A 12,980-nucleotide genomic window follows, 5' to 3' on the forward strand; every position below is an offset into this window, starting at 1 on the left:
TGTATCGGACAATATGTATCGATTTTGCTAGTCATCGATACCGATATCGTGTCAATACCATATCAATAGTACGGTACTGATAAAAGGTAAAATGGTCAGAAAACTCATTTTTTAAGGAGAATCAGGGGTAATTTTATGTGATACAACTGATCCAGGTCGATATCGTATTGATTTTGCAAGTTACCGATACCCATTCCGATACCATGCACTAAAACCATGATTGTAAGGAAAAGAATCGCTACAAAATTAGACATCATCTATGTGGCTTAGTTACAACTTCCCTCCACTCTCCCAACATTCATTATACTTATACGAACTAACCCATAGTTATACTTATACATTACTACTAATTAACCATACTAATCGCAAGATAACCAACCCAACTAAGTAACCTTTCATGCATGATGTGCCAAGCATGTAATTTGTTCTATTGGAGAGCGAGAGATCACAAAATTAGCAAATAAAACTTCCACTATGGCGATCTTTGGGTTTTGGTTGTAAAGCAATTTCCAAAACTACCCTCTCAACTTATGGAGGAAAGTCATATGAGGGGTGAAACTTGTAGAGAGAAATTGCATAACAGGACACTCTATCCAATTGAAACTTAGTAATGGGGATTGGGGACTGGTCTAAGATGAAGGACCTTATATTAATTTATCTTAATCTCAATGATATAATTATTAAGGGAAAAAAGATTTCCATGCTTAATCTACATTTTTCATATGAATTTATCCTTTTATGTATTTATTTTCTCTTTCTTTTTAAATCATTATCGATCCCCTACTGACAATAATACTGGTTCATGCATTACCATTGGTATAATATGGGAGATTCTTCTTACACCGGTACGGTGATGAACTCTTCATCAAATATAATGTTCAAAAAATTGAAGGAAAAAAAAAACCGATTTTTCTATCACCAGTGGTTTAGAAAGAATCTTTTAATCGATAGATTATGTAATAATACTAAGGGCATTTCAGACTTCACATAAGAGAAAAAATAATAAGATCCCTCATACTTAGATTTATGTATGGATGAAGAAAATCCTTTAAAAAAACAAAAAATAAAAAAAAAAAAAATCATGTTTCGTAAAATTACAAAAATACCATTATATATGGTTGGTGGAATCTTCCATTATGTGGGACAAAACCAATCATTTAATAAATGAAAGTCTAATGAACCAGTCTCTCTCAAGTCTCAACATCGTTCTAAGGTAGAAAAAGGTCATATTTAGGAATATTAATTAAAGTATTAATGAGACTCTTGCATGACCAATGCCATGAATAGAAAAAACGTAACCAAAGAGTTTTATCATATAATAATTTCTATTTTGGTAAACATAATCAAAATAATTTCTATTTGGGTAAACATAATCAAAGTATACTTAGTAATCCTTTCTTTACTAATGTGATTTGCACCGTATAATAAGTTAGCTCAGCCAGTAGGTGATACGTACAGATGCGGTGGACAAGGCAGTTGCAGGTAGGTGACTATTACGATGGAGTTGTCGTTTTCCACATGTCTTAGATGCTTGTAATGCTCTTTTACTCTCTTACCCAAAAACACTTGAAATCCCCCCTTTACTGGGACAACTTCACCAATCACCACTGACGAGTGCATTACAAATTAAAATATATATATATCTCTTCCAAATTCCAAAGTTCCAATTTCCAACCACCAATTTCCTTCAATCTCCTTGCCGTTTCAATTCTATATATACATATTTCTGACTTTTGGATATTTTGAAGCATCAGTCTCTCTGTTTCTCTCTCTCAGAAACAATTACACAAACACATTGTGTGTGTGTGTGTGTGTGTGTCTATTGTTCCAATGGAGCCTGCAAGAGAAGAACAAGAGTTCATCTACCGATCAAAGCTCCCAGATATCTACATTCCAAACCACCTCCATCTACATTCTTTTTGTTTCCAAAACCTATCAAAATTCAGTTCACGCCCATGTCTCATTGACAGTTCCACCGGCAAAACCTACACTTACTCAGATGTCAATCTCATCTCCCGAAAGGTAGCTTCTGGTCTTAACAAATTAGGCATCAAACAAGGTCAGGTGATCATGGTTTTACTTCACAACACGCCCGAGTTTGCTTTCACATTCCTCGGTGCATTATATCGCGGCGCCATCACCACGACGGCGAACCCCTTTTACGAAGCTGCGGAGATAGCAAAGCAAGCAATAGCCTCCAATGTCAAACTTATAGTCACCCATGCTTGCTATGTTGACAAGGTTAAGGGTTTAGCCCAGGAGAAGGGGATTAAGGTTGTGTTCATTGACTCGGCACCAACTCCGAGTGGTTGTTTGCATTTCACCGAGTTGACTAAGTCAGACGAGAACGAGCTGCCGAGTGTTGAATCGGACCCTAACGACGTTGTTGTGTTACCGTTCTCTTCTGGAACGACTGGGTTACCAAAAGGGGTGATGTTAAGCCACAAGAATATGATCACTAGTGTTGCTCAACATGTAGATGGAGAGAATCCAAACTTGTATTTCCATAGTGAAGATGTCGTGTTGTGCTTGTTACCTATGTTCCATATCTATGCGCTCACCGCTGTGTTTCTTTGTGGGTTACGAGTTGGGGCAGCGATTCTGTTAATGCAGAAGTTTGAAGTAGTAACACTTATGGAGTTGATTCAGAAATATAAGGTGACTGTGATGCCGTTGGCTCCTCCGGCAGTGTTAGCAATTAGTAGAAGCAAGGTTGTTGATAACTACGATTGTTCGTCTATCCGAATGGTAATGTCTGGTGCAGCACCGATTGCAAAGGATCTTGAAGATGCATTCATATCAAAGTTTCCATATGCCAAGTTTGGTCAGGTATCTCTCTAATGCCTCTCTCTTTATAGTTTAAGAAAGGAAATAGCTAGGTCTCACCCCTAAATCTTTCTATAAAGGTGATTACTTGAAACTTCTCCCTTTATAATTGGGAAGCAGTTTTCTGTTAGCATGGAGTGTGGCCTACGTCGACACTTTCATGTGTCTGTCTCTCTCCTTCTTAAAAAAGAATAGCGATTAGTGTCTTTTTACACAAGGAAGAGAGAGATATACACTTTCCATGTATCTATCTCTCTCCTTTTAAAAGTGGAGATGGGTGTCTTTTCACACCGGGAAGAGATATAGACTCATGGGAGTGCTGGCCTAGGCTACACTCCAGAATGGAGTTCTTTTTCCCTAAAATTAGTTGGACCCAGTTTTCTTTGAAATTGAATCACCTATCCTGGACGTGTATACGACTAGGTGATGACATCTACAACACCTATAAAAGAAAAATTGTCTGCCTCATCTACGGCCATTAAGAGTGTATAGAGGGACATTTATGAAAGTGTAAGGGGATAGTTCCCATTACCCAATGTACTTGTAGAGATGTGATTTCAAGGGTTTGAATTTACAACCCACGTGGGGAGAGTCCCTACCCCATGGACGTCTAGATGGGGTGGGTATCATCCCCATTTGGGAATCGAATCCAAACTGATTTCAACCCCCACAATAAGGGGTTGGAATTAATGATGACTGCAGAGGTCACCCATGGGATCAAATCACCCGTGAAGATTGAATTCTTCCTTCTCTACTAGTGAAGGAAAGTTTTTGCCTAATTTGTTAGCACTTTAAACTAAGAGAGAAAAAGAATCACCTACACCTTCCTTATCTATGGGTAGAAACAGGAGAACATACCAGTTAGATGATTTTTATTTTGTCCCTTTTCATTTTCTCTGTTACAGTGTTACTTCTGTGTGGGTCTAAGGGTAGGTGAAGACATTTACCTTGGCAACAATAGGAGTGAAAGAAATCATTAAAAGAAGAGTTACTTAGTGTAACCATGGTTGGTTATACCGAGCGTATAGTCATAAATGGTAAATATCATTTTCTCTTGTATGCAAAACCTTTTTGGTCTTGTGTACGTACATGTATCATGTAGATGGTTACTAGTTTTTTTTCTTTCTTTCTTTTTCTCCTATAAACATTACAAAAGCTTGTTAAAACCATGTTTGATTAAACCAAGAATAACCCCTAAAAAAAGGATAACAGGACTCGTTAAGAAGTGGAGGTCACTTCAGAGTTCTCATTAAATATTTATAAAATGAGATAATCTTGTTAATTAGTTTTTTAAAGAAATGACTTGTATATTGTTCTTGGGCCACTCTCTTCATGCATAAGTTTCATGGACTTCTAGAAACAAGCTGCTAGAGTCCTAGTGATAATGGCTTAAAAGAACAGATTAATTATAAGAACAATTGTTTTTTTTTATTTTCTTTTTGGGTGGGGGAAGGTGGCAGGAATTCCTAACTAGATGAGGGACATGAGGTCTCAAACTCGAAATCTTCTTAGGGTTGGACTCAATTGCACTAGTCTCGAGCCAGCTGCACTAACAATTGTCCTCAGGAACATTTGTTTAGAATATTTAGAAAATTAACATTCACTCTCTCTATTGCTTTCTAGGGTTTCTCCGGTGTATGATAAAAAAAATCTTAAATTAAATGTTTTTATTGTATACATTCTTTTTAGGACAAAATTTTCCTCCACCTATAAAGGATGGCTCACCCACCATCATAGGATTCACAAACCCCTCCTATGATTTTAGTATGTTTTAAAATACCCTCTTGATATCCATTCCCGCCCTCTCACACCCCTTGGTGATCCCATTCACCGTGGGTGGAGGGAAATTCGATCCTTTTTAACTCCTATAACAACTACAAAGTGGATTTTAGAAGCCTAGGAGTAGAAGCCAAAGAAACAAAACCAATATCTATGATGGGCTAGATTAGAGTAGATGGAAGATTTGGGTGCGAAAATGTATTAGAGGAACCACAACTATCTCATTTGTCAAATTTGAGTCCAAATGACTGAATACACAGTTACAAAACGAATCAAAATTTATTAGAATTAAAAAGAAATGATTTGTCATATAATGTAACCCAACAATTTTTTTTAGCCAGTCTCTATAATGTCTTGAGCAAAAACTTGACTACTGAGATAGATGTTAATGCTTGATTGAGTAACAAAATCATTGACGAACAGGGATACGGGATGACCGAGGCTGGTCCAGTGACGATATGCTTGTCCTTCGCGAAAGAACCGTTCGACACAAAACCAGGTTCATGTGGGACTGTTATTAGAAATGCAGATTTAAAGATCATTGATCCAACAACTGGTTTTTCTCTGTCCAGAAATAAACCAGGAGAGATCTGCATTAAAGGGGATCAGATCATGAAAGGTATATATGGTTATATGCTTTACCTTCCATCACTTAATGCATTTCCTTGAAATATGTTGTAGGGCCTCTATGAATATAAGGGATTTTAGATACATTCAAAGCTAGTAGGCGAAAGGGGATCCCATGCATGAAATATTATTACCTAAGAAAATTATTGCTCCAGTGGGAGTAGTTGGTTCTTTGTCTCTTATATACTAGTGTCCATTTAGAGAGGATCCTAGTTGAAATGAAATATGCATTGAAGCAAAAATAGATTTCCAAAGAGTTCTTGGCCATTTTCTATTTCTTGAACCAAGAGAAATTCATGCGAGATTCTCACGTGATTCAGTTTAATCCACTTGCAGTGCACTTATTATTAAAGTCAAGTACTTGCTGTATGCTACAAATTTTGTAATGTTTTATTGAATCTAAAGTATTCATCTATTTGCCAAAAAAAATATTATTTTCAAGAAAATCTTCACTAATCATATTGTATTTAATCATTCTCATCTTTTTCCTCCGACCCATTTAAAATAGGAGAGTCATCCCATTCAAAATAGGACAAAATTTGAGAAGAGTGTCGCATGTTGATATGGACCTACTCAATCAATCCTTAGACATAAAATAAAGTCGAAAGTTTTCCTTCATTCATAAAGAAGATCTCTATGCTTCAAGTCTTTTCATTAAGATTTTCTTCATTCTAAAATTTTGATTCAATCACAAGACGTGAATCAAAATTCTTTAGATGGCAAGAGAAAATTCTAGTTGTAAGTTCTACTAGGCTAAAAACATATAGGTTCTACAAACATAGATAAAGACCTAATTTTATAATCAAGTAAATCCTTGGACCTACTAATCGAAGTTGAGTTGAAATAGTTACTCTAAATAGGGATGTAACGGATCGATTCGGATCGATCGGATCGGATATCGGCGATATTCGCGAATACGGATACTCACGTCGGATGCGGATCGATGATTTTACCATCGTTACATATCGCCTTTGCCGACCTTCCCCCGGATACAATTCTCTCTCAATCCATATCTCTTAGATCATGATTCTCTTTTCATCATATTCTAGAACTTGTTTAATCTTCAAAACCTAAAAATCATTATTTGATTTTAATGGAGTATTGGATTATTTTCGGATATCTCTAACGAATACGGATGCCCTAACGAATACGGATGCTGATTGATTTTATCCATTTACATCCCTAACTCTAAGTAGGACTATGGGATATAATATGGGAGAAGAAAAAACAAATTGTCTACGAATTTATTTAAATAGACAAAAGGAAAAGGGTTTGGCACGCCACCCACTTTCCAGAGGCTAGCTAGCAGGACGTACCAATGGGTAGGGTGGGATGAATTGGGCAGGGTGGTTGTATCACAAAAAGATGGGAGAGAGACAAACACATGATTGGGTAGCCGACGGTATGCCTAACATTTTCCCATAGACAAATTTGCAATAAAAGACTTCATGACTGATTTTGGTATTTCACATTGAATAATTGATCACATTTAAGCTCTTCCAAAACAGCACATTTGGATAAGCTTATGGGAACCTAAATAGGTGAAAATCCCCTTCCCCCTCTCAATGTTCTACATGTCAAGTTTTGTGGCCTATACCTCAACAATATGGTCCATGACCTGCTAGATTTATTTTTAACAGTCAAATTGGCATATGGTTGATGTGAACTGATGTAGTAATTCTATGCATATATATATATATATATATATATATCTCGAGTCTTTTTCTAACCATTCAAATCATGATCTAAATTAATATTTTCAAATTGATGTTTTGATTGAGCAGATCAACCAACGATATGAAAAAATTAATTGTTTTACCCGAAGTATTATTGCCCAAATTAACCTGCCCCAAGTAGTGATCCCAAATTTTAAAGAAGAAAAAAAGAAAAGTAAAAAAATGATTCAAACTCATCTTTTACTCCCAAACTAAGCATCCCCCTTGTTCACTTTTGGAGTTCCAAGTCCACCTACTTACCTCCGTGGAAACCTACTCTCTCTCTCTCTCTCTTACTTAAACTGACATATTTACCCTTGTTTTTTGTTTAGGTTACATCAACGATCCAGAGGGCACAAAGAAAACCATTGACAAACATGGATGGTTACACACAGGGGACATCGGGTATGTTGATGAGGATGATGAGATCTTCATTGTGGACCGATTGAAAGAATTGATAAAGTACAAAGGGTTCCAGGTGGCCCCTGCCGAGCTCGAAGCAATTCTCGTCGCTCATCCCAAAATCTCTGATGCCGCTGTTGTCCCGTAAGTCCTAAACATCATTTTAAAAGGTTTTTAAATATTGGTTCAGATCTATCAGGGCTTCGGGTTCAAATCAGTTTTGGTTCACTAATGTTACAGAATGAAAGACGAAGTCGCAGGCGAAGTTCCGGTCGCATTTGTCGTGAAATCAGACGGTTGTGAGGTCACAGAAGATGAGATCAAGGAATACATCTCAAAACAGGTGATTCAAATACAAACCCACATAGCCCACGCGGATTTGGGTTTTATTGACTTGGGGCCATTAGGCTTTTTTTATTTAAATGATGCTTACACAAATTGGGGTTGGGTTGGGCTGAAATGACCAAGTCCCTGAGCCCATGTCCAACATGATCATGGGGTATGGCCCAAGCAAAGCCCATGATAGAATTAATTGGGTTTTATTCCTTCTCTGAATGGTTGTTATCTTATTGGTGCAGGTAGTACACTATAAGAGGATCAAACGGGTAATTTTAGTGCATTCAATCCCAAAAGCGCCATCTGGCAAGATCTTACGGAAGGATTTAAGAGCAAAATTGTAAAAAAGCGCGTTGATTCAAATCAAAATCACATTGAGATTACAAAGATTCCAAGCAAATCTCAACCAATTCATAATCAACATGCTAGCTCGTACAATTTCTTATATAAATACAAAGATTCTGTAGCAAAAATCCGGCCATTTTGACCGTTGGATTTGTCTAGGGATCGATTTGGATTTTCCACATTCCAAATTTCTTACTGATCAAGCGAGATCATAAGTAACCCCTTTCATGAAATGGCAATCAGTCTCACTCTCATGTACGTCTATACGTCCTCCCGCACAATCTCTTTGTAGTCCAAAATTTTTCAATGATTGTTTTTTCCGACACATCTTTTCTTTTTTTTTTTGACACCTATTGAAGAAATCTTTTGAGAAAGGAGAGGGTTTGGTTTGGTTTCTAAGATGCAGCACAATCTCATTAAGTTTGATAGAAAACACACTAATTCATTACTTATTCCAAATTAACACTACATTTCAAACTTTAGTCTGAAAATTTTATATAGTTTTGAAAATCCTTTCACAAAAGGTACAATTTCAAAACACTAACAATATGGATCGGACAGAGATTAGAGCAATTAAGGACCGAAGTGGCCGAGATGAAATAAGTGATTATGGCCCAACTCTTAATTATAAGTGGCCCAAAATCAAGCAAAAATGGATGCAGCGGCACCCCTGCCATGAGTGAGGTCAAGAGTAGGGAATTGCCGGTACAATACTTCTTCTCCAAGCTGCAGAAAATGGGTTCTTAAACACAATACTTCCATGTCTAATCGACAATCCCCCTCCCCCTTGGTATGATCAAGATGTTTTTTTTGAACCATCTCAAAATTCCAACAAATGTTAGTAAATAAAATCACAATTAAATCAATTGAAGGAGTAGAGAAACATAGAGAATGCACACGCACCAACCCAAGGTATGAGAAACACCCTCACGCATTGATCACCATCATGATTAATCCACACACAATGATCACCAACGTGATCAACCCACAATCACTACAAAGTGATTAACCAAATGGTTAAAATAAAAATTAACTATTTGAAAGCAGATATATACGGTAAAGCTCAATTGATCCCCTTTGTTTAAAGGTTTCTTTTTAATAGCTCATATGATCTTCCGATGTCAACTCTCAATTAACCGTGGAATATTCAAGTTTTAGTTCGGCAGAGTTTCCCACATATTTGTCAAAATGGTTCTATCCATCCGAACTGGAGATTTTTCTCATATTTAATAGAATATTATTATTCACTTCCAATAAACAATCATAAATTCTTGAGTAAATTTCATGTACCAAAAAAATCATGTTCTTTTTTTTTTTTATTGAAATTCAAAAAATTGGAGAAATTGGGGGAAATATTTTGGTGTTCCACCAACGGTCAAAATCACCACGGGGAAACTTGAAATTTTTGCAGATCATAATTTTTCTTGACCAGCGATGTAGATCTCATACCGATTCCAACAGGATATGGAGCTGATGATTCTGATCCTGAATTTGGAATCTTGTGTCCGCCATAGCTTCCAAGCAGGCAGAATTGAGGTGTACAGTATAGTTGACATACACCACAGCTTTCCTCATCTTGTATGCTTCCTCACTCCTAAAATCCAACGTGGCTCCTCTGTTTCTATCTCCACTAACTTCTGTCCACAAACTCTGGAGAAATTTTTCATTATCACTATCAGCCAAGAAAAAACCCTTCTATCTTCATTAAAGTTATAAGCACAGAATTGAAGATCCATGCAAGGAGGATGAGTGTGTTCTCAACCCAAATGCAAATTCTAAAAGCAGCAACAACAGCCAGAGCTGCAACATTCAATCCATCCCTCATCAAGGTACTCTGCTAATCATATTTTACATTTCGAAGATTTTTAATCTATTCAGCATCATTGTTTATCTAGCCCCTCTTGTCTTCTTATTCAGAACCTGATCAAAGAACCCAGTTCGATTTCGTCGAAACAGAACTCCTTCCTCAGGGGTCAATTCAATATCAAACACTTCCTTGAAATCACCTCAAGGCATCGTTTGAGAAGCCAAGCAGGTAATCAAATGGGTTATATGCGTTGTGTTTGCTTCTTCCTCATAAAATTTGAAGTACCCATTACACAAAACTTTGTTTACTGGTTGTGAACTTGTGATTTGGGTTTTGGGGACTGATTTTCTGTTTTGCAGCTTTCCCTTCGAAAGAGAATTTTATATTTAACCATTACCATAGAATTTTGGATTATGATGTTGGTTTGGTTTCTGAAATTACAGGAACAGTAGTTGTGCCTAGTTGTGTTCTTCCATTAACCGAAGAGAATGTAGAGAGAGTGCTTGAGGAAGTGCGGCCAGGCCTAATGGCCGATGGAGGGAACGTCGCACTGCATGAGATCGATGGGCTTGTTGTGGTACTAAAGCTACAAGGAGCATGTGGTTCATGTCCAAGTTCAACTATGACCTTGAAGATGGGAATTGAAACTCGTCTCAGGGATAAGATACCTGAAATCCAGGAAGTGGAGCAGATTATGGACACAGAGACTGGACTTGAGCTCAATGAGGAAAACGTCGAAAAGGTAACTAAGATTCTAAGAACCATTCTTCTATCACCATGAAGTGCCCTACGGTTTTTATTACTCTAAATGTTTGATAGAACGATCCAGTGAGTGTACCCTTTCACTGAAAATTATATCAGAGCATGTTCATGCAATTTGGCCGTTGAGTTGTATGTGGGATCTTCTATTCCATGGACTAACCCTTATTGTGAATGTAATTAGGCAAATGGTGAAGTGAGGTGTTATACTTCACTCTCCTAAATCATATGAAGAAAATTTTCAGGTTTGCTCAAGTAATACATCAAGACTACTCTCATATGTCATAGCTACCAGTAGTTACAGAAATTTACTTTGGTGGAGAAGAATCCTCAATAGACATTTTATGGGTTCAATTGGGAAAGAACATGTTATGTGTGCGTCTTGAATTCTTGTACCCATTTCAAAGTTTGTCTCGCTACGACAATTTTTGGTGGCAACTCGAAGGAGAAGTTTTGTGAGGTCTGTGATGGTAGCAGAGGGCTTGGGACCCGACTTGATGGAGTATTTCCTTGTTTTATTGGCTTGTTGTGTAAGCAAGAGACAGAAGTGGGATTTGAGCATTTTCATATTAGGGTTTTTTGGAGAGAGTTCTTGCTGTGAGCTTTGAAAGATCTCTATTGTATTTTTTTTTCATCACATAGTGAATCATCTTCAGCTTCACATGTGGATGTAGCACATCTAATTGGTGTGTAAACCACGTTAAATCTCTGTGTCATTCTTGCTTAAATCTGTTTTGTTTCTTCATATTTCTTGGTATTTGCGTTAACCAAAAATTAACTTCAAATAAAAATTGCTCTAATCTACTCTAATTTTCAGATTCTTGCAGAGATAAGGCCGTATCTTGGGGGTACAGGAGGTGGAGAGCTAGAGCTTATTCAGATCGATGGATATGTTGTTAAGGTCAAACTCAATGGACCAGCAGCAGGTGTTATGACAGTTCGGGTTGCTCTAACTCAAAAATTGAGAGAAAAAATACCTGCAATAGCGGCTGTCCAGCTAACAGACAAGTAACCCACTGAGAGTATCATTTATTGTTTTTAGAAAAGAAAAAGAAAAAGAGATTTTTTTTTTGGATATGAAAAAAAAAGGCTAAATAGATTTACCAGTCTAGAGTTACTTAGGCTGTATTTGAACTATACATCATTTGGATGTGGGGATTAAAATTCCAAATCAATGATGCAATATTATAAAAAAATATTCAAATTCTAAGATTTCCAAATATCATTGTTTAGTTTCATTGTGAACTATTGGTATCTTATGATTCAAATACTGAATGATATAGGAACACAGATTTTTAGAGGGAACTTTGACTTCCATATGATGTTATATATTACTTTTGCGATCATGCTAATCTATCTGAGTGACTCTGACTTAATGGACAAGGATTTAATTGAGAAGACCCCATTTGGACTAGGCCCCCAATATAGCTTATCCATCACCCTTTGGAGCTTAGGGAAATCGTTACAATAGATTCCAGTTCATAACATGTGAATACTTCCTATATCTTTCTTTTAACTTTGTCTTCTCTCTCTTTTTCCCTCTCCTTCCACCATTTCCTCTTCTCTCTTCCCTTCTGTTATGCTTCTCACCCTGTGTCTCTTCCCTGGTTTAAACAAAGAAAGGGGTACTGTGTGTTTGCAGCATGGTCCAAGCCAGCTGCCGGTTTCCTCTTCCGGGTGGAGGAACAAGCACAACAAGACGATTAGGTCGGCTCTTCTCTTTCTTCTCTTCTTCTTCTTCTTCTTCTCTGCTGCTGCTGGCTGGTGGAAGTATGCCTGTGATTGTGTTACAGAGGGAGAGAGATGGGCACGGAAAGAAAGAGAGAAATGAGTGAAGAGAAATTTTTTTCACTTTTATAGTTGTTACTATTTTTCATATTTTTTCATCATCTGATTCAAAAAAATTGTGTTGGTGGAGGTAAAATTGGCCAATCCAAGTAGATTCCAACTAATCAGGATCAAAATCAGATCAGAACCGCAGGAGACTGATTCCGTAAAACAAAGGACATGACCATGAATCATCTAATAAAACAAAGTATCAATGCCTGTATATAATTAACAAAAAGAATTCACAAGTAAGAAAACAAAGGTTTACTGACATGTACATTGCAGTCAAACCCTTAGAACACATCAATTACAACATCGAAATTTTTTACAAATTATAAGACCAAGAAATCCAACATGAAAAGACTAAGAATATCCAGACGCGATGGTTCATCTGTCCAATATCAACCCAGTATATTTTGACCAGATCCATCAGTGCAAACTGTATCTATCATGCATTACTACACAAGCCAGATTATAGACCAGAACCAAAAATGGCAACCAGAACATAACCAAATCTGCTAGTAACTCACTACCTAATATCTAAGACAAATAGATTG

The 12,980-nt window shown here is 37.0% G+C and overlaps 2 protein-coding genes across 3 annotated transcripts; both read left to right on the forward strand.

The window, feature by feature from the left end:
• The first annotated feature begins 1,812 nt into the window (after positions 1-1,812).
• Positions 1,813-8,090, forward strand: LOC122667868 (4-coumarate--CoA ligase-like). The gene is made up of 5 exons (XM_043864317.1): positions 1,813-2,829; positions 5,029-5,224; positions 7,280-7,493; positions 7,590-7,692; positions 7,928-8,090. The coding sequence occupies exons 1-5, from the start codon at positions 1,831-1,833 to the stop codon at positions 8,027-8,029; spliced, it is 1,614 nt and encodes a 537-aa protein (XP_043720252.1). The 5' UTR covers positions 1,813-1,830; the 3' UTR covers positions 8,030-8,090.
• Positions 8,091-9,687: 1,597 nt separating this feature from the next.
• Positions 9,688-11,648, forward strand: LOC122667870 (nifU-like protein 3, chloroplastic). 2 transcript variants are annotated; one of them, XM_043864321.1, is made up of 4 exons: positions 9,688-9,859; positions 9,987-10,065; positions 10,281-10,579; positions 11,414-11,648. In XM_043864321.1, the coding sequence occupies exons 1-4, from the start codon at positions 9,776-9,778 to the stop codon at positions 11,606-11,608; spliced, it is 657 nt and encodes a 218-aa protein (XP_043720256.1). In that variant the 5' UTR covers positions 9,688-9,775; the 3' UTR covers positions 11,609-11,648. The 2 variants fall into 2 exon arrangements, with proteins under 2 accessions (XP_043720256.1, XP_043720254.1); XM_043864319.1 differs by having other exon boundaries at positions 9,689-9,859; positions 9,948-10,065.
• The last annotated feature ends 1,332 nt before the right edge of the window (positions 11,649-12,980 follow it).

This window comes from Telopea speciosissima, chromosome 7 (genome assembly GCF_018873765.1).
Source record: "Telopea speciosissima isolate NSW1024214 ecotype Mountain lineage chromosome 7, Tspe_v1, whole genome shotgun sequence".
In the NCBI taxonomy this organism is placed as follows: Eukaryota; Viridiplantae; Streptophyta; class Magnoliopsida; order Proteales; family Proteaceae; genus Telopea; species Telopea speciosissima.

What these genes read in the sequence shown, in the direction of transcription:
- LOC122667868 (XM_043864317.1), top strand. Translation starts at nt 1,831, where the DNA reads ATGGAGCCTGCAAGAGAAGAACAAGAGTTCATCTACCGATCAAAGCTC. An exon ending in TCTGATGCCGCTGTTGTCCC is followed by an intron (nt 7,494 to 7,589) that starts GTAAGTCCTAAA and finishes CTAATGTTACAG; the next exon opens with AATGAAAGACGAAGTCGCAG. An exon ending in AGGAATACATCTCAAAACAG is followed by an intron (nt 7,693 to 7,927) that starts GTGATTCAAATA and finishes TTATTGGTGCAG; the next exon opens with GTAGTACACTATAAGAGGAT.
- LOC122667870 (XM_043864319.1), top strand. Translation starts at nt 9,776, where the DNA reads ATGAGTGTGTTCTCAACCCAAATGCAAATTCTAAAAGCAGCAACAACA. An exon ending in TCAATCCATCCCTCATCAAG is followed by an intron (nt 9,860 to 9,947) that starts GTACTCTGCTAA and finishes CTTCTTATTCAG; the next exon opens with AACCTGATCAAAGAACCCAG. An exon ending in TCGTTTGAGAAGCCAAGCAG is followed by an intron (nt 10,066 to 10,280) that starts GTAATCAAATGG and finishes CTGAAATTACAG; the next exon opens with GAACAGTAGTTGTGCCTAGT.